At 47.8% G+C, this 25,927-nt stretch overlaps 1 protein-coding gene across 7 annotated transcripts in view; it reads right to left on the bottom strand.

The window, feature by feature from the left end:
• Nucleotides 1-25,927, bottom strand: part of SEC31A (SEC31 homolog A, COPII component) — a 157,648-nt gene that overhangs the window by 45,822 nt on the left and 85,899 nt on the right. For all 7 annotated transcript variants that reach the window (XM_075352408.1, XM_075352403.1, XM_075352400.1 and 4 more), the window contains 4 exons: nt 20,498-20,676; nt 17,399-17,525; nt 16,656-16,801; nt 14,871-15,044 (listed from right to left, as the gene is read on the bottom strand). In XM_075352408.1, the coding sequence (XP_075208523.1) occupies nt 14,871-15,044; nt 16,656-16,801; nt 17,399-17,525; nt 20,498-20,676 (626 nt within the window). The remainder of the gene's footprint in view (nt 1-14,870; nt 15,045-16,655; nt 16,802-17,398; nt 17,526-20,497; nt 20,677-25,927) is intronic.

Below are 25,927 nucleotides of genomic sequence, written 5' to 3'. Positions count from 1 at the left end.
TAAGTAAACAAAATTCCCTTCTTCTTTGTCGCTCCATTGGGAGACCCAGACAATTGGGACGTCCAAAAGCAGTCCCTGGGTGGGTAAAGAATACCTCGATAAAAAGAGCCGAAAAACGGCCCCCTCTTACAGGTGGGCGACCGCCGCCTGAAGGACTCGCCTACCTAGGCTGGCATCTGCCGAAGCATAGGCATGCACCTGATAGTGTTTCGTGAAAGTGTGCAGACTCGACCAGGTAGCCGCCTGACACACCTGCTGAGCCGTAGCCTGGTGCCGCAATGCCCAGGATGCACCCACGGCTCTGGTAGAATGGGCCTTCAGCCCTGAAGGAATCGGAAGCCCAGAAGAACGGTAGGCTTCAAGAATCGGTTCCTTGATCCACCGAGCCAAGGTTGACTTGGAAGCCTGTGACCCCTTACGCTGGCCAGCGACAAGGACAAAGAGCGCATCCGAACGGCGCAGGGGCGCCGTGCGAGAAATGTAGAACCGGAGTGCTCTCACGAGATCTAACAAGTGCAAATCCTTTTCACATTGGTGAACTGGATGAGGGCAAAAGGAAGGTAAGGAGATATCCTGATTGAGATGAAAAGGGGATACCACCTTAGGGAGAAATTCCGGGACCGGACGCAGAACCACCTTATCCTGGTGAAACACCAGGAAGGGGGCTTTGCATGACAGCGCTGCTAGCTCAGACACTCTCCGAAGTGAAGTGACTGCCACTAGGAAGGACACCTTCTGCGAAAGGCGTGATAGAGAGACATCCCGCATCGGCTCGAAAGGTGGTTTCGGAAGAGCCGTTAGCACCCTGTTAAGATCCCAGGGTTCCAGCGGACGCTTGTAAGGTGGGACTATGTGGCAAACTCCCTGCAGGAACGTGCGGACCTGCGTAAGCCTGGCTAGACGCTTTTGAAAAAACACGGAAAGCGCCGATACTTGTCCCTTGAGAGAGCCGAGAGACAAACCCTTATCCATTCCGGATTGAAGGAAAGAAAGAAAAGTGGGTAAGGCAAACGGCCAGGGGGTAAAACCCCGATCAGAGCACCAGGATAAGAAGATCCTCCAAGCCCTGTGATAGATCTTGGCGGACGTTGGTTTCCTGGCTTGTCTCATAGTGGCAATGACATCTTGAGATAACCCTGAGGACGCTAGGAGCCAGGACTCAATGGCCACACAGTCAGGTTGAGGGCCGCAGAATTCAGATGGAAAAATGGCCCTTGAGACAGCAAGTCTGGTCAGTCTGGGAGTGCCCACGGTTGACCCACCGTGAGGTGCCACAGATCCGGGTACCACGACCTCCTCGGCCAGTCTGGAGCGACGAGGATGGCGTGGCGGCAGTCGGACCTGATCTTGCGCAACACTCTGGGCAGCAGTGCCAGAGGAGGAAATACATAAGGCAGTCGAAACTGCGACCAATCCTGAACTAATGCGTCCGCCGCCAGAGCTCTGTGATCTTGAGACCGTGCCATGAATGCCGGGACTTTGTTGTTGTGCCGAGACGCCATGAGGTCGACGTCCGGCGTTCCCCAGCGGCGACAGATCTCTTGAAACACGTCCGGGTGAAGAGACCATTCCCCTGCGTCCATGCCCTGGCGACTGAGAAAGTCTGCTTCCCAGTTTTCTACGCCCGGGATGTGAACTGCGGAGATGGTGGAGGCTGTGGCTTCCGCCCACAGCAGAATTCGCCGAACTTCTTGGAAGGCCTGACGACTGCGTGTGCCGCCCTGGTGGTTGATGTACGCGACCGCCGTGGCGTTGTCCGACTGTATGCGGATCTGTCTGCCCTCCAGCCACCGATGGAACGCCTTTAGGGCTAGATACACTGCCCTTATCTCCAGAACATTGATCTGAAGGGAGGACTCTGTCGGAGTCCAGGTTCCCTGAGCCCTGTGGTGGAGGAAGACCGCTCCCCACCCTGACAGACTCGCGTCCGTCGTGACCACAGCCCAGGATGGGGGCAGGAATGATTTTCCCTTCGACAAGGAAGTGGGAAGAAGCCACCACTGAAGAGAGGATTTGGCAGCCAGTGAAAGAGAGACGTTCCTGTATAGGGACGTCGACCTCCTGTCCCATTTGCGGAGAATGTCCCATTGAAGTGGACGCAGATGAAACTGCGCAAAGGGAACTGCCTCCATTGCTGCCACCATCTTCCCTAGGAAGTGCATGAGGCGCCTCAAGGGGTGTGACTGGGTCCGAAGGAGAGAGTGCACCCCTGTCTGTAGCGAACGCTGTTTGTCCAGCGGAAGCTTCACTATCGCTGAGAGAGTATGAAACTCCATCCCGAGGTAAGTCAGTGATTGGGTCGGTGTCAATTTTGACTTTGGGAAATTGATGATCCACCCGAACCTCTGGAGAGTCTCCAGAGCAATGGTCAGGCTGTGTTGACATGCCACCCGGGAGGGTGCCTTGACTAGGAGATCGTCTAAGTAAGGGATCACCGAGTGGCCCTGAGAGTGTAGGACTGCCACCACGGATGCCATGATCTTGGTGAAGACCCGTGGGGCTGTCGCCAGGCCGAAAGGCAGTGCCACAAACTGAAAAAGTTTCGCTCGGGGGGCGGAGATGTTCTGAAGAAACGAGTCGGAGGACGAGAGCTGAGCTCTATCCTGTAACCGTGCGACAGAATGTCTCTCACCCATCGGTCTTGGACATGTGGCCACCAGGCGTCGCAAAAGCGGGAGAGCCTGCCACCGACCGAGGATGCGGTTTGGGGAGGCCGAAAGTCATGAGGAGGCCGCCTTGGAGGCGGTTCCTCCGGCGGTCTTTGGAGGACGTGACTTAGACCTCCATGCAGAAGAGTTCCTCTGGCCCTTCACTGACCTGTTGGACGTGGAGGATTGGGACCTGGCTGAGGGCCGAAAGGACCGAAACCTCGATTGAATTTTTCGTTGCTGAGGTTTGTTTGGTTTGGACTGGGGTAAGGACGAGTCCTTACCCTTGGATTGTTTAATAATTTCATCCAATTGCTCGCCAAACAAACGGTCGCCAGAAAATGGCAAACCGGTTAAGAACTTCTTGGAAGCAGAGTCTGCCTTCCATTCGCGTAGCCACATGGCCCTGCGGACTGCCACCGAATTGGCGGACGCTACCGCTGTACGGCTCGCTGAGTCCAGGACGGCGTTCATGGCGTAGGATGAAAAGGCCGATGCCTGAGAAGTCAAAGACACAACTTGCGGAGCAGAGGTACGTGTGACTGCATTAATCTCAGACAGACAAGCTGAGATAGCTTGGAGTGCCCACACGGCTGCAAAGGCCGGAGCAAACGACGCGCCTATGGCTTCATAGATGGATTTCATCAGGAGCTCTAGTTGCCTGTCAGTGGCATCCTTGAGCGATGAACCATCTGCCACTGATACTACGGATCTAGCTGCCAGTCTAGAGACTGGAGGATCCACCTTGGGACACTGAGCCCAACCCTTAACTACGTCAGGGGGGAAGGAGTAACGTGTGTCATTAAGGCGCTTAGTAAAGCGCTTGTCCGGAAATGCTCTGTGCTTCTGGACAGCATCTCTGAAGTTAGAGTGATCGATAAACGCACTCCGTGTACGTTTGGGAAACCTAAACTGGTGTTTCTCCTGCTGTGAAGCCGACTCCTCTATAGGTGGAGTTGGGGGAGAAAGATCTAGCACCTGGTTGATGGACGCTATAAGGTCATTTACTATGGCGTCCCCTTCAGGTGTATCAAGATTGAGCGCAACGTCAGGATCAGAGCCCTGAGCTGCGACCTCCGCCTCATCCTCCAGAGAGTCCTCATGCTGCGACCCCGAACAGCGTGATGAAGCCGGGGAAGGTTCCCAGCGAGCCCGCTTAGCCGGTCTGGGACTGCGGTCCGTGTCGGAGTCCTCCCCGTGGGACCTAGGTGCCACCCCAGGAGCACTCTGCTGCACCGACCGAGAGGGGCCTGGGGGCGATGAACTCACAGTGCCCGGGGCCTGTGTGACCGATCTGGACTGCAAGGCTTCTAGTATCTTAGCAGACCATCTGTCCATAGACTGAGCCATGGATTGTGAAAGCGACTCAGAGAGTTTCTCAGCCAAAACTGCAAACTCTGTCCCTGCCACCTGGACAGTGGAAGCCGGCGGTTCTACCTGAGCCGAGGGTCCCACCAGTGCCCGAGGCTCCCGCTGAGTGAGTGCCACAGGGGCCTAGCATTGCACACAGTGAGGGTAGGTGGAACCTGCAGGTAACAGCCGCACAAGAGGTACAGGTTGCAAAATAAGCCTGTGCCTTGGCACCCTTGCTCTTTGCGGACAACATGCTGTAGTCTCCTCTGAGAGTGATCACTGAGGGTATATAGCCAAAAGCAAAACAATGCGGCCGAACAGAGAAAATGTATACAAATATATATATATATATATATATATATATACACACTTCGGCACCCAAGGGGGGCCAGCACCGGGTAACCGGTGTGGCTTACCGACCGCCCAAAGCGGTTGTGTGTCCACCAGATTCCCTGCCTGGGCCTCCCAGAGCTGTAGAGCTCGTTCTGAAATCCTCCACCGGCAGAAGTGATTGTAAATATGGCTGCCAGAGTTCTCAGGGGAGGAGGGAGCCGTGGGCGTGACTAATAAAGTGCGGGAATCTGGTGCCCCACAGTGCTCAGTGAGGGGGGAGGAGAACACCTAAGTATGCTCCAGCCCTCACTGCCGACGTCCAGTCGACCGTCCCGCCCTTACCCCTGACTGGCAGGCCCGGGGGCGGGAGTTATGGTACTAGGCCGCAGAAGCCGGGGACTAAATTTAATAACGCGGCTGGCAAACAGGCGCGGTCGGCGCGGTAGTCCCGGTCGTCACAAAAAAACAGCAGCCGCTGCAGCGTCTGTAACACAGGCGCTCCATGCACCGTCCCCAAGGGGACACAGAGTACCTTATAGATGCAGGGCCTGTCCCTGATGATACTCAGTCTCCTGTCCGTCAGATTCCCCCAGGGGCTGCGGAGGGAGCCCGGTCCCAGTGAATGGTGACCGGTTAGGATCCCACTTCTCCCAGAGCCTCTAAGGGATGGGGAAGGAAAAACGGCATGTGGCTCCAGCCTTTGTACCCGCAATGGGTACCTCAACCTTAACAGCACCGCCGACTTAGTGGGGTGAGAAGGGAGCATGCTGGGGGCCCTGTTAGGGCCCTCTTTTCTTCCATCCGATACAATCAGCAGCTGCTGCTGACTAAAATGGGAGCTTGAGTGAATGTGTGCCTCCTTCAACACAAAGCATAAAACTGAGGAGCCCGTGATGCACGGGAGGGTGTATAGGCAGAGGGGAGGGGTTACACTTTTTAAAGTGTAATACTTTGTGTGGCCTCCGGAGGCAGAAGCTATACACCCAATTGTCTGGGTCTCCCAATGGAGCGACAAAGAAATACAACTTACCTAATAATTTAAATAGTTTAAACACAACTTAATGTAACAAGTGGTTTCTCTAAATTTATCACAAAATGACACTTTTCCTAACTATTGCAGTCTCCAGATTATTGAGTCCTTCATGACAAACGTCTTTAGTACTTTACAGAGCCTCTTTGGTTGTTATGCCTAGAGATGAGTGAACCCGAGGATCGGTATTTGGTTTTGGGTCAAACACTAACTTAACAAAAAAAAAAAAATAAATAAAAAAATGCGCGTTCGGAGTTTGAGCGCTGTGTTCGGGTACGCTCAGTGCTCAGCCCAATGCGAGCCACTTGCAGTATTTGAATGGCTCACACTGTGGGTAACAACAGCATGTTCACATGTAGTGTTCAACCAAAAGAAGAAGAAAAAAAAAATGGAAAAACCTCACCCACCATCCCCCGGAAGTGAATTAAGTATGGCTGGCTGGCGGAGACCCAAACTGCCAATCTGTAACTTCCATTGGGGTTCGGGTCAAGTCCGAACACGTGGAGGATCGGTTCAGCTGCACCCGCCTTATTGAACTTCCACGGGTTCACTTATCTCTAGTTATAACCTACTGCTAATGTGAAATATAGCCAGAGACCAGCTTCTGGCAGCATTCTGGCCACCACCATCTTCAAAATTCAACCAAAGTTTGTGTATGGGTTTCAAGTGAGGTGACGGTGGCCGCCACTTCAGAAGCTTCCAGTATTTCTTCTGTAACCGACTCTTGGTGGACTTTGAGGTATATTTGTTATCACTGTTCTGTTGGAAGGTCCAATAATGCACAAGCTGAAGATTCCTCACAGAAGATGTGATGTTTTTGCCTACGATTTCTAGATAATTGATTGAATCCATCTTCCCCTCCATAGGTTGCAGCGTTCCAATATCAAAGAAAGAATAACAGTTCCAGATCCACCGCAGAGTCTTTTTTCAGTATATGCTTCATTCTTACTCCTGCAGACATACCGCTGATTGATAGGCCTGAAATGTTTCAGTTTTGTTTCATTGCTCCACAGAAAAGAATCCCAAAAATTCTGTGGCTTATTTATATGGTTTTATCCCCTTAAGGATCGGGACATTTTTTTGTTTTTTTCCTCCCCTTATTCCAAGAGCCATAACTTTTTTATTTAGTCATGTGAGGGTTGTTTTTTTGCAGTAAGAGTGGTACTTTTGAATGACGCCATTATCATAGAATAGAATAACTGGGAAAAAATCCAAGTGTAGCGAAATAGCATAACAAAAGTACAATTCTTAATTTGATTTTTTTTTTTTTATTTATTTACAGCGTTCATTTTAACATAAAACTTACCAGGCAGTATGATTCTCTAGGTCAGTACAATTATATAGAAACCAAACATGTTTGGTTTTTATTTTATTTAAAGTGCTGGAAAAAGTCAGAAATTGTGAAAAAAATAATTAAATAAAAATCTTGCTCGCATTACGACTTACTGTAACGTTTTCAATTTTTGGGATTTGTGCTGTGGAAGGGCATGATTTTTGGGCCCCAAACTGGTTTTATTTATATTATTTTGGGACATATACAATGTTTTGATTACCTGTTGTTAATTTTTTTTTCTGTTGTTACGGCGGCCAAAAAACTGCCATTCTGTCATTTTGATTTTTTTTTCCTCGCTACGCTGTTTACCATTTCAATTACTTAATTTTCTGTTTTGATACATCGGATACTTCAATACCAAATGTGTATTTTTTATATTACTGTCATGAGTCATGACAGACATGGGTTGTCAGCTGACCCATGGCTGTCATAATAACCCATCGGCAGAAACTTTGCTTCCAGCTGTATCTTTAGGAATATTCGATGCATTTGTATCTTTTTTTTAATTCTGACAGTAAAAGTAGCATATTGTGATGAATATTGTGGTATACAAGTGGCATATTGTGATGAATATTGTGGGATATAAGTGGCATATTGTGATGAATATTGTGGAATAAAAGTGGCATATTGTGATGAATATTGTAGGATATAAGTGGCATATTGTGCTGAATATTGTGGGATATAAGTGGTATATTGTGATGAATAATGTGGGATATAAGTGGCATATTGTGATGAATATTGTGGGATATAAGTGGCATATTGTGATGAATATTGTGGGATATAAGTGGCATATTGTGATGAATATTGTGGGATATAAGTGGCATATTGTGATGAATATTGTGGGATATAAGTGGCATATTGTGATGAATATTGTGGTATACAAGTGGCATATTATGATGAATATTGTGGGATATAAGTGGCATATTGTGATGAATATTGTGGGATATAAATGGCATAGTGTGATGAATATTGTAAGATATAAGTGGCATATTGTGATGAAATAGTAGGATATAAGTGGCATATTGTGATGAATATAGTGGGATATAAGTGGCATATTGTGTGAATATTGTGGGATATAAGTGGTATATTGTGATGAATATTGTGGGATATAAGTGGCATATTGTGTGAATATTGTGGGATATAAGTGGTATATTGTGATGAATATAGTGGGATATAAGTGGCATATTGTGTGAATATTGTGGGATATAAGTGGTATATTGTGATGAATATTGTGGGATATAAGTGGCATATTGTGATGAATATTGTGGGATATAAGTGGCATATTGTGACGAATATTGTGGAATATAATTGGCATATTGTGATGAATATTGTGGGAAATAAATGGCATATTGTGTGAATATTGTGGGATATAAGTGGTTTATGTTGATGAATATTGTGGGCTATAAGTGGCATATTGTGATGAATATTGTGGGATATAAGTGGCATATTGCGATGAATATTGTGGGATATAAGTGGCATATTGCGATGAATATTGTGGGATATAAGTGGCATACTGTGATGAATATTGTGGGATATAAGTGGCATATTGTGTGAATATTGTGGGATATAAGTGGCATATTGTGATGAATACTGTGGGATATAAGTGGCATAATTGTGATGAATTTTACACAAACCACTTTTTATATTAGTAGTGTTGAGATGTTTAATTGTTCTTGTTTCATTACAAACATCAGCAAGTTTATAGATATTTCTAAAAACCTGAATTTGTAATCAGGGGTTGAATAATTTTGATCACAAGTATTGATTGAACGACACCTAAAAGCAAAATTTCATTCATTTTTTTTCAATGCTCAACATATATATTTAGAATAGGGTCAATTAAAAAAGGAGGTGTATAACAAAGAAAACCCCCTATTAAAAAGAAGTTACCTTTTCTAACAATGTAGCAAGCTACACATTTCCATGACCTGACGGCTTCATGCACTTGGTCCCCAGACCGGGACCTCCACCAATATAGCATCTCTCTTTTTTCAAACATAGAAGAGAGGCTTGACTGGGATTTATCACTTTATAAAGACCATATGCTATAATCATTCTACTGAGGCAGGAAAGAGGATTTTTAGTACTCACTGAAAATCTCTTTTCTCATAGCCTTCATTGGGGGACACATTTAAACTAAGCTATAGTTGCCTGTATCCCCCAATTAAGCGCCCAAGGAGAGAGTACTTATGGTAAAAGCTCTATCGCTTCATTAGGGGACACAGGAAACCATGGGTGTATGCTGCTGGGACTAGGAGGTGACACTATGCAAATAAGAAAGTTGGCTCCTCCCACGTAGTATACACCCACTGACTGGAGCTGAGGAGATCAGTTTTTGCTTAGTGTCCGAGGAGGTTGGACACGCAGGGGCTGCTCTCAGCCCCTCAGGTTTGTATTGTTGTGTTTTATTAATGTTTTCCCTTTGTTTTTCAGACACAGCTCGTCGGGCGACAGGGTGTAATCGCTCACCCTGCTCTCCCACATAGAGACCGGTCGCACAGAAGTGGGGTCCGTCCGCCACTTCCGTTGTCCTCCGTGTCTGTCTGGCGGTTTCAAGACGGTTTGGGGGGCATCCGCACAGAGGGACAGGCAGATGGTCCTTGCCCCCCCTCCCCAAACTCTCTCGCTTTCGAGCCTGATTGTGGGGTAGGAGGACGAAGACCGTACCCAGGATGGAGAGGTACCCTTCCGGTCTCCCCTCGACTATGCCCGGGACGACCGTCGAGATGTCTTCGCTCGCCTTCAAGGATGGGTCCAGGATCACCTCAAGACAGGCCGGGACCTCAGATAAGTACTCACTCCCCCCTCCTCTTCCCCGTCCCGGGTTATGGGGAGGGATCCCAGGTATAGAAACCCCACAGCCCCTTCTCCACTTGGGTCAGGGGGTCCTACATCTCCTTTAGAGCCCCCTCCACAGGCTCCTCTGTAGTTGGCTTCCCCTGTCGGCCCACCGCCGTGGCGTCCACTACCAGACGTCCACTTTCAAATTTATCCCCCGGCTCCATTGCGGCCCGGCGTCCCCTCCGGTGGCCCACTTTCAAAATTTAGGCCCCGGCTCCATTGCGGCCCCCTCAGTGTCCGCGCGCCTCTCCAGGCCACGCCCCCAGCCGGAATTCTGTCCACGCGCGCGGGCTTTTCAAATCTCCCGCCTCTTTTTTTCTCGCGCGGTCCCAGTCCTCTCCCGGCGTCTGTCGTCATTTCCGGGCGCCAATCCCCGGCGCGCGTCATTCCTGTGCCTCCACTGGACCAGGCCCCTCCTTCCGGGTAAGCGACGCTGCTGCCGCCGCGAGGCCCGATACTCCCTGCCCGGGTAGGTCGACTCTGCAGCCGCCTCAGGACCCGAGCCTCCGACCGGGTAAGCGCCGCTATCGCCGCCGCCGCGCCTGTGCCTACACCCGGGTAAGCGCTGCCAGCGCCGCCACCAGACCCGATCCACCGACCGGGTCAGCGCTCCTAGCGCCGCTGCGTCCCCCCCTTCCCAGAACCGCCGCAAGTTTGCGACACAGCGCCCACCCGCAGGCAGTGTTGGCCCCAGCGCACCCTCATTGGCAGGGTTTAGTCCACTGCTCCCCAGACTTCAGTGTCAGTCAGCGCCCCAGGCATCAGGCTGTCATCTCTCTCAGGGCTCATTCCCAGGGTACTGTTGTCTCTGAACATGCAGGCCCATTCACTGTGGTGCTATTTGTGAAGAAGCAAGTCCGTTCAATATGGTACTGGTTGTGAGGAAGCGGGCCCATTCCCTATGGTACTGTTTGGGAAGTGGCAGGCCCACTCACTGTGGTACTGTTTATGAGGATGCAGGCCCATTCACTATGGTACTGGTTGTGAAGGGGCAGGCCCATTCACTATGGTACTGCCTTGGGAAGAAGCCGTATGTTGCACAATTTTTTTGTCTCCTGTTTTTGTGATGTACATTCACAGACATTCTCCTCACATCTTGCCTAGCACAGGTGTGCTCCTGAATTCTGGGCGTTCACTGTCAGTTTCCCAGAGTATCGCTCTTGCGCCCGATTATCCGTCACTTTACGGATAGATTATGGCGCTCTACCCAGCAGTCAGAAACCCATTTTTCGCTACGCACGCTGCTTGCCCAGCGGTCCATGACATGGCCCTTTCCGTGAACGCTCCAGTGTCTCCGTGAACCTGTCAGCCTTCCAGTGTGTTCCAGGTTTACGCCCTGTGTTTCCATGTGCCTATCCTCTATCCTACGTGTCAGTGTCTCTACGTGCTGTCTGTTACAGTGCGCAGGTACCTTTCTCTCTATACCAGTCTTCACCAGTGTGCAAGTGTCACCAGTGTGCCAGTGTTCTTTAGGTACTAGTCCTCTTCGGTGTGCTAGTGTTTCCTCATACTTGTCCACTATCCAGTGGGCCAGTGTTTCTCTATGCACTGACCTACTCCCGTGTGCCAGCGTTTCCCTGTACCTGTCCACTATCCAGAGTGCCAATGTCTGCGTCATGCCTGTGTGCTCCAATACCCAGGTGCTTTGGGGACCCTGCCCGCTATTCCGTGGGCCAGTGTTTCTACGTGCATTTGTTTACTCTGGTGTACCAGTGTTTTCCACGAGCCCTTACACTACTCAGTGTAACTAGGTTTCTATGCGCACCTGTCTACACCACTGTAACAGTGTTGTGTGAACCCTCCCACTGTTTAGGGGGTCAGGTTTCTTCTGGCACCTGTCAGTTTTAGTGTGCTATAACCTTTTCTGTCAACCTGTCCACCATCCAGATTGACAGTTCCATAGACCTGTCCACTTGCTCGTGTGCCAGTGTCTCTATATGTCGGTCCATCTTCCAGGGTGCCAGTATACACTATCCAGTGTTTCTCTATGCACCTACCCACCATCCGGTGTGCTAGTGTTGCCAGAATGTACCCTCTATCCTGTGTGCCAGTGTTTCTGTAGGCACCTGTCTACTACAGCGCGAGAGTGATTTGATGAGCCTGCCCACTTGCCTATGGGCCAGCACTTATCAGCACCAGAAGCCGGATACAGCAACAGGCTTGAGTGCCTTGTTCAACTTTTCCGCTCATCTTCGACCGAGGTGAGAGCTCCATCCAACTCTGCCCCATGATGCGGCACGCCAGCAGCTGTCAGGTTCAGAGCCAGTATTCAAGATCAATGATCCTGCCCGCTATCCAATAGGCTAGCGTTTCTCCGGACCAGAAGCTGGATACTGTAACAGGTATGTGTTGCTCTGCTCATGACCCAGTGACTCGAACAGTCTTCCTCACCTAGTGGGTCATGTATCTCCTTCATCTTCGACTGAGGCGAGGACTGTGGTCTCCATGGACCCCTAACGTGGTACGGCAGCAACGGTCATTAAGTTGCTTCCCAGTGACCCGGGGGGTTTTTCCTACTTCAGACCACCCATTCAGGAAAACAGAAGGTAAGCCAGAATCCTCTGGCCAGTTCATTGTCTTCTCTTTCTGCAGCAGTTATTTACTCACTCTTCAGCGATCTGCATCCATCTCCTACCTCACACCATACGTGTAACGTGATCTCGAGGTAAGGTTACACGCGACCTTCTGACTGGAGGGTGGTGTGATTCACTCCCTGCAGCAACCACGGACCCCATGACGCAGCACGGCAGCAGCAGTTCTCATCCGGTCGCTTCCCAGTGGCCCGGGACCTTCTCCTACCTTGCACCATTCATCTAAGGTAGCCACAAGGTAGGGCTTTTCCCTCTTGACCGTACGTTGGCTGCATCGCTTCTTGAAGCAGCAGTCATTTTGGTTTTCAAATGAGGGAAGCAAGGGGCAGCTCTGTCTGCTAACCAATATGTTGTCCGTTTTACTTCCTGCCACCTTCCTCGGGTGGTTCATAGTTCTCCTGGTATCTGCCTATTCTTTGGCCTAGACCAGCCTTGGCCGCGCCCTCACTAGGGTTCCGGCCAGGTACTGTAAAGGTTTAAAACCATATATCGTTACTTACATTTTCTCTCTTTCAGATAGTGATCAGATTCCCTCAGTCCCTCCACAGTCAACAGATGAAGTTAAGAACCAGACACCGGATCGTCTAACCAGTATTGATTCCACGGAGGACCAGCTTCACCAAGGGACTTCTAGTATCCTGACGGCCCAGTCACTGGGCCCACTCTTCCGGACAAGCTGTAAGGTTTCATATAATTGTATTCGGTCTACTTTCCACAGCAGAATTCTTCAGGGAGCCCAGAATGCTCAGGCCACTGGGTGTCTCCACCCGAACACTCAACACTACAGCGAGTGGTCCCAGTCTAATCTGCCAATCTCCACTAACACCTAGACATGACCTGCTTCAGTTTCAGGCCAAGAGGGATCTTCATTTCCCCTGTCCCGGGGCTACCTCCTTTTCCCCCTCTCGTAGCCATTCTGGATGGCCCTTGGAGATATGCTAGATCTCTCCGAAGTCCCCGCCATACCAAACTCCGCGACCACTCGCCACCGCTTGGTCTCAGACGCTTGTGCATTTCTGCACTTTTCAATCAGAGTTCCTGCCAGACCATTTAAACTCCCATATTCTGTCATTTCTTTCCCTTCGTCGTCACATCTGGTTGTGACGTGGTGATGCGTTTTATAATAATAATAGTAATAATAATAACACTTTACTCATTCTTCCGTCACTCCTCCGTTTTTTCCTTGCCACCTTCCAAGGATAGGCGTCACTCCTCTGGTCGACGAGCGCTTAGGCCGGTCACATAGTCCAACCCTTCCTTGAGTCCCCTCGAAAGGGTTTTTCCTTCTCCCATTACAGGCCATACTTCCCAGGTCTTGGGCCCCTTTTTTTCCATTCGCAAGAGCCCTCTCCCATAGGGGGTTCTCTTTCCAGTAATTCACTTCAAGGGGCATCTAGTACCCTAGTCCAGAGTTTGAGTTTTCCCAGCCACGCCATTGTAGATGCCCGGACTCCCTTCTCCTGTCTGTCAGGTCATAGGGGTAATTGGTTATTGGATTTCCTTGGCTCCTTAACCTTCTCCTTTTTCTCCGGACTTCACAGGTTCTCTAGACCGCTTCTATACACAGGGGATTTATCTCCCGTATCATCTTCCCGCCTGCAGGCTGTTTCGTCCACTAGGGTCAGATCACTTCCCTCAGGTGCTGTGTAATCAACAGGTCAAGTTCCCCTATGGCGGAATTCCCTCACAGTATCTCGTCTCCCCTGCACTATTTTAGGCAGTCGGTTTTCCATTTAGTTGTCCTGTGGCAGTAAAGGCCCAAGGCTCCGTTGGCCTTCACTTACCTGGCACTTTCCTCTACCAGGTACCCTAGTTCTTCGCTCATTCTTCCTCTATCAGACGTAGTACCATGGCCTGTCGGGTTTTTACTCCTAGCCGACCCATTGCTGTCAGTCGCCTTAGATCCTTAGCTTTCTTAGGTACAGATTTCAGAGGATGCAGTTTCTCCCTGATCAACCTATTCCTCAGCACACACATTTTACACTAGTTCTTAGTACTCCCTAGTACTCTAACTCTTCTCCTATAAATCGGCCCCTGGCCGGGTAGGGGTTCTTTATGGGGTCTACGACCAGTTTTCGGTCACAGAATATTGTCTCTGCTAACCCTGTTTTCGGGTCGCTTTCTTCCCACCCTTGGGGACTGCTTTAGGACGTCCCATGGTTTCCTGTGTCCCCCAATGAAGCGAGAGAAAAGTAGATTTTGGGTACTCACCGTAAAATCTCTTTCTCGGAGCCTTCATTGGGGGACACAGCACCCACCCTTTTCTAAGACTTCAATGGATCCGGAATGTTCTAGATTTCAAGCTTCTCCTCGTACTGCTTTTACACAAACTGATCTCCTCAGCTCCAGTCAGTGGGTGTATACTACATGGGAGGAGCAAACTTTCTTATTTGCATAGTGTCACCTCCTAGTCCCAGCAGCATACACCCATGGTTTCCTGTGTCCCCCAATGAAGGCTCCGAGAAAGAGATTTTACGGTGAGTACCCAAAATCTACTTTTCTTGTAAGCTTCATTGGCGGACTTGGTTTCGTTTAGTTGTGTCCCTCCCAAAAAAACGCCAGTGAAATTCTTTTATTGTGAGGTAAGCTTAGGAGCACAGTAATTTGGTTACTCTTACAGACCTAATTTATTTTTGCATATGCAATGTTAAAAAAAATGAATAAGTTGTAAAAAGAGCGGCTTTCACACTTGCTTTAGTGACCAGTAGTGTTTCAGTGGTACACTCTCCAATTCTACTCACCTGGTTGGTGCTGTTAGGTAAAAATGCCATAGCTGCTGCAAGACTTCCCTGAGCTGCCAGTAAGATGGCATACTGACTCATCTTATCAGCCAGGAGGATGCCTACATCATGTGTGTCCACAGCTTGAGTGACTTGCACGGCTTTACGAAGGATAACTACTTTTTCTATGAGATCCTAAAAAAATTCAAAACATACAAAATAAGTTACAATGGAAAAAGCAAAAAGAAACGTGTTCCAGCTCACCGCTCTGGTGTGTAAGTCTGAGGAGAAGACCAGCTGATCCTGCACGGAAATCCCAGGCACAAGGGGATAATAGCAGATACAAAGTAACGAAAATCCAGCGAATCACAGGCAGATGAATTAAAAACTTTCCTTTATTTTCATCACTTTAAAAATGGATAGACAGCATCCACAAGGCACAGTTCATCCAACGCGTTTCGACATAACGCAGTGTCGTATGTTCTTATTCATGGATGAATAAGAACATACGACACTGCGTTATGTCGAAACGCGTTGGATGAACTGTGCCTTGTGGATGCTGTCTATCCATTTTTAAAGTGATGAAAATAAAGGAAAGTTTTTAATTCATCTGCCTGTGATCCGCTGGATTTTCGTTACTTTGTATCTACAATGAAAAAAGGATCAGTTCGATATTTACGCATGCCACCAGATGGTGTCCAATATACACATTCTTCTTTGACTCCGTCATCTATATTTGATATAATTAAAGTCCAGCATCACCGGATGTAGTGTGCAAAATATTCTGGAATCATGACATATGCGCAACAAGATTAAAGAACACAATCACGTGCATGCCAAAAGGCAATGTGTATTCAAAGTATATTGCTTTCTCAAGCGCTTGAAAAAAACTAAGTCCGAAATGCATTGCTTTTTGGCATACAAGTGAATGTGCTCTTTTATATTGTTGGTGTAGAAAGAATAGATGCCATGGATAAGGACGGTGCATATAAAACTCCAAATGTGGACATGTCATATTGAGAAAGAAGACGGTCCAGTTTTGAAACGCGTTGACAAAACTGCTTCAACCTAGTCTATCAACACATTTGGAGTTTTATATGCACCCAGCAATCTAATCCGTGACATCTATTTCCTTTACGCCAATTTCTTGCTGAAGACCACTCCTTAACACAAGGCGCAGCACCTGGGAATTTCATACCATTACAGGAGTTGTGCCCCACGCAACTTCCTAAGGTGAGCACAATCCCACCTATTACCTGTATTTCTGTGGGATATAACACTATGTGTGCTTGATACCCATCTAGCATTACTTCAACTTTTATCTTGTTGCACATAGATTATAAATGCAGAACTTTATGCACCCTACATCTAGAGATGTCATTTGGGCTTTCACAAGTCTCCGGACATTTGGGAAAGTAGTACCACTGTGTTAAGTTGGCTTTTCTCTACGTTAATAATTCTATACATGATAGAGAGGGCAAAAATAAGATGATGGTTTACATATTGGATAGGTTATCAGATTAACAGAAGATAGAAGAGTTCTAGCAGAGCCTGTGTACCTTTAACAGGAGCAGCCAACACTTACCCATACAACTGTGTTTGGTATTATAACCCAGGCTCATTCCTTAAAATAGAGCCTTGCGGGTTTCAGACACAGCCAGTATTGGTTCTGAGAAGCTTGATCTCCATCAATCAGAAACTTTACAACACAGGAATAATCCGTAAATTAATTGCTTTGAAGAATATTTTTAAACCATGGAGACCATGATGCTCAAACATTTTGGATAAAGAGTTGAAAACATTCACCTGTAATGAGAGTGGGCTGACTCCGTCCTGAGCTTTGGTCCAGCAGGCCACCAGTTTGTCCACATTTCCTGCGCAGATGTAGCATAGGCCAGCTTGTGCCTGAAGAGAAGGATCACCCTCCTTCTCAAGTCTGGAGCCCAGCAGGTCTGTAATCACAAGTTCAGATTATAGTCAAACACATTTTACTTAGAAGTTATTACATTAATTTGCGAAACTAAACATTGCTGCACCCATGTGCTTTTTGTCATGTGGCAATACCCATAAAGTTAATGCGGTCAAATTAGTCAATTACTACTTGTGAAGCGAATATTACCCCTCCTGGAAAACCTCAAAGCCCTCACTGATCGCAATAAATGAAGAAGCAGAGTTCAGCTGAGTGCTGATCTTAGAGATAAAGATGGGCTTAATAGAAAGTGTATTAGCTGATCTACAACTTGTGCGAAGAGACCGTGCTTGGCTGAGTGCTTCTCTCTTTGGTTTCAGTCATTAGTGGAGGTCTCATCACCCAAATAACTGCTTGTTAAAACTTCTGACACATCTCTGTGACATGTTAAAGGTTTTGTGCAAGGTAAACTGTTTGTGAAACTACACTTCAAATATTATATACGGGTAAAGCAGTAACATTGCCAATAGCAATTTAGAGGTCAATTTCTGCTCTGCACTGTACAAGAAAAACATAAATGATAGGATTGTGTGCACTGATCATCACAAAAGCTTCCCAAAAACAGGAGATTCATTCATACCGCATAGAGAAGCAAATTCCTCAGGTTTAGCATAGGTCAACACTGCAGCTAGCGCCTCTCTCCAATTCTTAAGATCGCAAGATTCAACAATATCGCTCCAGTTCTTGGTAACAACAGCCGTGATCAACTAAATAAAAACATATTGCATCTAATTAGTATCCAATCAAATGCAATCATATATTAATAGACAACACAAAACATAGTTTAGAGATTTACTAGGTTTTCCCATTTTTCATTTTTTCAAAGGTTCTCAAAGAATGTAATAAAATGACCCGTTACATGATTCAAAAGGTAGCTTATCCATGTCACGTATCAGTCTGAAGAAACACAGTTCCAGAGACTTGTGTCTCAACTGACAGAGGAGCTGTATCGTAATATCATTGTGAACTGAGGAGAAGGGCTGTGATAATTGAAGATAATAAATCGTCTCCACGGATGGATAAGCAGAAAGGATTTTTTTTTTAGGCTCAGACCTTCATGCTCAATGAGCCAAGTGGAAGATTTAGGGTAAGTTCACACAGTGCGTTTTTGCGCAGTTTTCGGGTGCGTTTTTGCTCAGAAAACTGCATGACTTTGCTTCCCCAGCAAAGTCTATGAGTTTTCATTTTTGCTGTCTGCACACAGCGCTTTATTTCAGCTGCGTTTTTGTGGTGCCACAAAAACGCAGCATGTCAATTATTCCCGCGTTTTTCACTGCGCTTTTCATCCATTGAGTGCAATGGGATGTTGAAAGACGCAATGAGAAACGCAAATAGGTGCGTTTTGGTGCGTTTCTAAGACCAAAACCGCAGCTATAAAACGCAGGAGGTGGGTAGTAAAGTGACATGTACAGGAAGAGGATTCCTTCTGTCAGTAAACACAGAAGCGTGAATCCTCCCGGTACCGTCACCGCCGCTTCCACCTCCAGTCCTGTGCATGTCTGCTGCCGTGCGGCGTCATGTACGGGCAGGAGGTGGAAGCGGCTGCGAAAACAAAAGTGAACAGTAGAAAAAAAAAATGTCATACTCACCTGTCTGCAGACTCCCGGTGCCATGCCCGCTCCCATCTCCTCCCAGTACCGCCGCTCCGGGTGTGTGCAGTCTCCCCGGGTACATATGCCTGCAGGATGCAGGACCTGGCGATGGATCACCTGATACAGTCACCTGACGCATCAGCTGATCGCAAGTCTCGGGGTGACGCCAGCGGCCGGCCGGTTTAACCTATCAGCGGATGCATCAGGAGACTTCATCCTTGATTACCGGCAGCTCCTGCAGCGATCGGACAGGATCAGACTCCTCCAATCGCTCCAGGAGCTGCCGGTAATCAGCACATAAGTGAGGTTTTTTGTTTTTTTTTTTGCACAGATGCATCTGCTGATTGCATAAGCGGCTTTTATACAATCAGCTGCTGTGTGATGTGATTCAGGCACTTGAGGCTGACACATCATCTGATCGGTATGCCTTCCAGCAAACCGATCAGATGATATTGGATCCGGATTGGACGGCGCGGGACCCTTGACCCAGGATTACTGCGGAGGGGGGTTCTTTATTTCAATAAAGATGGAGTCACTAATTGTGTTGTGTTTTATTCCCAATAAAAATATTTTTCTGTGTGTTGTGTTTTTTTTTTATCTTTACTAGAAATTCATGGTGGCCATGCCTAATATTGGCGTGACACCATGAATTTCGGGCTTAGGGCCAGCTCATAATATACAGCTAGCCCTAACCCCATTATTACCCAGTGAGCCACCCGGCATCAGGGCAGCTGGAAGAGTTGGATACAGCGCCAGAAGATGGCGCTTCTATGAAAGCGCCATTTTCTGGGGTGGCTGCGGACTGCAATTCGCAGCGGGGGTGCCCAGAAAGCATGGGCACCCTGCACTGTGGATTCCAATCCCCAGCTGCCTAGTTGTACCCGGCTGGACACAAAAATTAGGCGAAGCTCACGTCATTTTTTTTTTTAATTATTTCATGAAATTCATGAATTAATTACAAAAAAAGGGCTTCTCTATATTTTTGGTTCCCAGCCGGGTACAAATAGGCAGCTGGGGGTTGGGGGCAGCCCGTACCTGCCTGCTGTACCCGGCTAGCATACAAAAATATGGCGAAGCCCATGTCATTTTTTTGTTGGGGGGGGGGCAAAGAAATCCTGCATACAGTCCTGGGAGGAGGATGCTGAGCCTTGTAGTTCGACAGTTGCTGTCTGCTCTCCTGCATACACTATTGGATGGAGGATGCTGAGCCTTGTAGTTCGACAGCTGCTGTCTGCTCTCCTGCCTACACTATTGGATGGAGGATGCTGAGCCTTGTAGGTCTGCTCCTCCTGACTCTCCCTCCAGCATACAGTCCTGGATGGAGCATGCTGAGCCTTGTAGTTCTGCAGCTGCTGTCTGCTCTCCTGCATACACTATTGGATGGAGTATGCTGAGCCTTGTAGTTCTGCAGCTGTCTGCTCTCCTACATACACTAGTGGAGAATGAAGAACATATTGAAGAGGGAAATGACATCAGACCTTTTTTTTTTGTTCACTGATAAAAAACGCATAAAGACGCAGTGAGCAAAAACGCAGCAAAAAACGCACCAAATCGCGGCAAAAACGTGTGCGTTTATTGTCGCGGGTTTTTTTATGCAAGTGCGTTTTTGTGCGGTTTTTGCCACAAAAAACGCACAAAAACGCAGCGTCAAAAAAACGCAGTGTGTGAACCTAGCCTTATTTCTTCTCCTGTCACAGGCCTTCTCCTCAGCTCACAGACGTACATGAGCTTACACAAAACACAATAGCAGTTTTACGTCACATTTGGACAAGATGTCTGATACATACGTTTGAATACTGTTTTGTCATACAAATGTACATTGTACCATTCTCACTCTTTTGGGTATATGTATTCCAATGTATATCCTTTCTATATATCTCTGAGGGTAATAAGTCAGAATACCTTCATTAAGCAGTGCCTGTTTTATCCTTATAATAGAGATCAATGGATGTCTTTGGTGGGTGAATCAGGGGCAGAGGATACAAGGCCCAGGACTACCAGGCTTTCCGGGACGCAGCAGGGAACTCCACCCATACCTCAATTACATGGCTAAGCATTTTCACTTAGAATAAAGAATAAGCACATACCCTTGTTATTTTGCTTTGTGACTTAGCAAAGTATTTAGTTTGTGTCCTGGCTAATAAATCTGGTCCTCCAGCGATTGCCAGAATGATTGCATCAGCCACACGATTATCGTGCAAACATAGATCAACTGCACTTTCAAAGTTACCCGTCAGCAAAGCCTGGGTGATAAGTCCATCAACATCTATAACCACAAAGTCAAAGTAAATGTATTGGTAAGGATAAGATGTGATGCAATATTAAAAAGCTTTCACGTACACTGCTTCGAAAATGTCAACATGACTAACCGTAACACATCATAAAAGATTCAATTGCAGCACAGACTTACATACAATAAGGGCTGTAAAAGATGATGCAGCAACTGGGCAATCTACAAATTAGCTGAAGAAGGCAACTAAGTCTTGTGATGCTGATCCAAGCTCCTTCCTACCTCTTCCCAACAATTCATGATATTTAAAGCCACCTGCACTGAATGCAGTTCTTTGCTTGGTATAGGCCAATCATCCGAATTTGTATAGGTAAATATTTAGGGCAGGCACTTCATAGTGTTATATACTACTTATGGTAATTCACCTGGATCCAGCACAGGCAACTCCATGGTCTACCCTAGAAGCGTTGCTACAGCCAGGGCCGGACTGGGCCACGGGGCAGATGCCTCCCGTGTGGGTTCCCTATTAACTGTTCAGGGCCGCATGACCACCAGGTATCTTTATTGCACTGTACCTTAAATAAAATTACTTGCGGTCTCATCACAACCAATAATGTGTTACTGTGCTGCGGCTGCAAGTGATGTAATGCAAAATACAGTGATGCTAAAAGCACTTGGCAGCCCCGAGCATGCCCCAGCGATGCTGTACTGGTAAAATTTGGTGCAGTAAGAAGAGGAAGTATTGCTCATGCTGAGGACAAGCCCCCTCCTACTCAACAGAAAGGAACACGTGCTCAAGAGAAGCAGCAACCTGCATATGAAGGCTGAGGGGCATTTACTGCACATGGAGGTTGAATACAGGGCATGTAGAGTACATACCACATATGAAATCTGTATATGGGGCTTAGGAGCAATGTGTTACCAATATAAGCTGCATACAGGGGCTGACGAGGGATGTAGTGCATATGGGAGCTGTGTATAGGGGCGTAGAAGAGATGTACGGCATAAAGGGGATATATACATCAGTTGAGGGGAGAGATACTGCAGATGGAGGCTATATATAGAGGCTGAGAGCAATGTGCTGAATATGGAGCATGTATACAGGGGCTGACAAGCGATGTGCTGCATATGGAGGCTGTATACCTGGGCTTAGTAAGGGTGTACCTCATATAGGCAGAGTCATGGACTCCATATGAAGGCTGTATATAGATGCTAAGGAGGAATGCACTGCACATGATGGCTGTATACAGAAGTTGAGGTGCAATGTACTACGAATGGAGACTGTAAAAACAAGCAGAATAGCAATGTACTGCATATAGATGCTGTAAATAGAGGGCAAGGAGCCATGCACTGAATATGGAGGCTGTATACAGAGGCTGAGAAGCATTTACTGCATATGGAGCCATATACAGTTGAAGCCAGAAGTTTATATACACTATCTAAAAAGATACATATGAATTTGTTCTCACTATCTGACATGAAGTCAGTATAAACCTTTACCGTTTTAGGTCAATTAGGAACCAAAATTATTTATATTTGCCAAATACCAGAATAAAGAGACAGACAGAATGTTTAAAGGCATTTTTATTACTTTAGGCAAGGTCAAAGATTTACATACACTAAGGGCTCATTGAGACGACCGTTCCATTTGTCCTGGTCAGTTTCTTTTTTATTGCGAACCTACTGACAACACCACCTTTGCAATGTTTTTTGTGTAGGATCGGATGGCACACGGAAGAACTTCTGTGTGCCATCAGTTGCTACAAAAAACACAGCGGTGTCCGTATGTCCGTTCCATTATTATGGAACATGTCCTATTCTGTTCCACAATTGCGGACCATGACACAATACAAGTCAGTGAGTCCGCAAAATCCCCAGAAGCCTCATGGAAGCACTTCCGTGTGGCTTACATCAATCTGTGCCCCTGCAGTCTATGTCACACTCCCCCGCCAGCCCCGCAGCTGCTCTCACAGCAGCACGTCAGCAGCTGTTCACACAGCAGTGTGTCAGCAGCTGTGGGGATGACGAACGCCAACATCAGGAGGTTAGCTAAGTTCATTATGCGATGAAGTCCGCTGTACTGTACAGAGTTCCATGTCCACAGCGATATCACCTCAAGTCTCGGGAGTGGCCCAAGACTGTGACTAGTGTTGACGACACGGGCTCATGCAATACTTCTCATGACAACGCCGCGGTCATTGAACTCAGTGACGAGCACTGACGTCACGAGTTCAGCGGCGTTCATCACCACAGGTAATGTACCTAGCTAAACTCATGATGATGGCCCTCGAAATGCCCAGCGGTGACCTGGCCTGACTTAATTAAGGTAGCTCAGGTAACTGCACTGCTCTCCCAGCCAATGGGGAACATTCTATTCTTCATTAACTGGGACAGTGAGTATGGCTCATCGTGGGACCCCCTTATTGGATTACGCTGGACCCACATAGGTTTTTTTTGTTGTTTTTGGGTTTTTTTTTCAATAAATTGGTGAAAGAGGAAATGTGTTGCGAAGTGTTTTTTCAAATAAAAATTTGTTATGCTTTTTTTTATTTATTTATTTATTTTTTTAATACTGACTGGGTTAGTGATATCAGGTATCTGATAAACGCCGTGACATAACTAATGCCAGAGCTTGATGTCAGGTGACGTTACACAGCTGGTATCAACCCCATATATTACCCCGTTAGCAAGCGCACCAGGGCAACGGGATGAGCTGGGACGAAGCACCAGGATTGGCGCAGCTAATGGATTCGCCACTTCTGGGGCAGCTGCGGCCTGCTATTTTTAGGCTGGGGAGGGTCCAATAACCGTGGACCTCCCTAGTCTGAGAATACCAGACCACAGCTTAAAAATTCTAAAAAGACCTAAGCTGATCTTCACTATTTGCCCAGGCATATCAGGGAAGTTAGAATGGGGGAATAAAAAATAGATAGATTTTTTTTGCTATGTAATCTTACAGCATCATGAGGTAGGGACAAAGAACCGGATTACTGTGATGTAGCACTTAGTTTACTGGGTGCAGCAATTATATCTATTATGAAGAAGGGAATTTTGTTTACTTACCGTAAATTCCTTTTCTTCTAGCTCCTATTGGGAGACCCAGACAATTGGGTGTATAGCTTCTGCCTCCGGAGGCCACACAAAGTATTACACTTTAAAAAGTGTAACCCCTCCCCTCTGTCTATACACCCTCCCGTGGATCACGGGCTCCTCAGTTTTGGTGCAAAAGCAGGAAGGAGGAAACTTATAAATTGGTCTGGGGTAAATTCAATCCAAAGGATGTTCGGAGAACTGAAACCATAACCAAAAGAACAATTCAACAGGAACAACATGTGTACACAAAAGAACAACCAGCCCGAAGGGAACAGGGGCGGGTGCTGGGTCTCCCAATAGGAGCTAGAAGAAAAGGAATTTACGGTAAGTAAACAAAATTCCCTTCTTCTTTGTCGCTCCATTGGGAGACCCAGACAATTGGGACGTCCAAAAGCAGTCCCTGGGTGGGTAAAAGAATACCTCAATAAAAGAGAGCCGAAAACGACCCCTTCCTACAGGTGGGCAATCTCCGCCTGAAGGACTCGCCTGCCTAGACTGGCATCTGCCGAAGCATAGGTATGCACTTGATAGTGTTTTGTGAAGGTGTGCAGACTAGACCAGGTAGCTGCCTGACACACCTGCTGAGCCGTAGCCCGGTGTCGCAATGCCCAGGACGCACCCACGGCTCTGGTAGAATGGGCTTTCAGCCCCGAAGGAAGAGGAAGCCCCGAAGAACGGTAGGCTTCAAGAATCGGTTCCTCGATCCACCGAGCCAAAGTCGACTTGGAAGCCTGCGAACCCTTCCGCTGGCCAGCGACCAGGACAAAGAGCGCATCTGAACGGCGCAGGGGCGCCGTGCGAGACACGTAGAGCCGGAGTGCTCTCACTAGATCCAATAAATGCAAATCCTTTTCACACTGGTGAACTGGATGAGGGCAAAATGACGGTAAGGAGATATCCTGATTGAGATGAAAAGGAGATACCACCTTAGGGAGAAACTCCGGGACAGGACGCAGAACCACCTTATCCTGGTGAAAAACCAGGAAAGGGGATTTGCATGACAGCGCAGCAAGTTCCGACACTCTTCGGAGTGAGGTAATTGCCACAAGAAATGCCACCTTCTGCGAAAGACGTGATAAAGAGACATCCCTCAGCGGCTCGAAAGGTGGTTTTTGAAGAGCCATTAGCACCCTGTTAAGGTCCCAGGGTTCCAGCGGACGCTTGTAGGGTGGAACTATGTGTCAAACTCCCTGCAGGAACGTGCGGACCTGCGGAAGCCTTGCTAGGCGCTTTTGAAAAAATACTGAGAGCGCCGATACTTGTCCCTTGAGAGAGCCGAGTGACAACCCCTTGTCCATTCCGGATTGAAGGAAGGAAAGAAAAATGGGTAAGGCAAAAGGCCAGGGAGTAAAACCCTTATCAGCGCACCAGGACAAGAAGATCCGCCACGACCTGTAATAGATCTTGGCGGATGTTGGTTTCCTGGCCTGTCTCATGGTGGCAATGACATCCTGAGATAACCCTGAAGACGCTAGGAGCCAGGACTCAATGGCCACACAGTCAGGTTGAGGGCCGCAGAATTCAGATGGAAAAACGGCCCTTGTGACAGCAGGTCTGTGCGGTCTGGAAGCGCCCACGGCTTACCCACCGTGAGATGCCACAGATCCGGGTACCACGACCGCCTCGGCCAATCTGGAGCGACGAGAATGGCGCGACGACAGTCGGATCTGATCTTGCGTAACACTCTGGGCAACATCGCCAGAGGAGGAAACACATAAGGGAGTCGAAACTGCGACCAATCCTGAACTAACGCGTCCGCCGCCAGAGCTCTGTGATCTTGAGACCGTGCCATGAAGGCCGGGACCATGTTGTTGTGCCGTGACGCCATGAGATCGACGTCCGGCGTTCCCCAGCGACGACAGATCTCTCGAAACACGTCTGGGTGAAGAGACCATTCCCCCGCATCCATGCCCTGACGACTGAGAAAATCTGCTTCCCAGTTTTTTACGCCCGGGATGTGAACTGCGGAGATGGTGGATGCTGTGGCTTCCGCCCACAGCAGAATCCGTCGGACTTCCTGGAAGGCTTGACGGCTGCGCGTGCCGCCCTGGTGGTTGATGTACGCGACCGCCGTCGCGTTGTCCGACTGTATGCGGATCTGCCTGCCCTCCAGCCACCGATGAAACGCCTTTAGGGCTAGATACACTGCCCTTATCTCCAGAACATTGATCTGAAGGGAAGACTCTATCGGAGT

Source organism: Anomaloglossus baeobatrachus, chromosome 1 (assembly GCF_048569485.1).
Source record: "Anomaloglossus baeobatrachus isolate aAnoBae1 chromosome 1, aAnoBae1.hap1, whole genome shotgun sequence".
Lineage (NCBI taxonomy): Eukaryota > Metazoa > Chordata > Amphibia > Anura > Aromobatidae > Anomaloglossus > Anomaloglossus baeobatrachus.
Note: the sequence above shows the minus strand (reverse complement) of the source record. Positions and strands in the feature narration are given on the sequence as shown.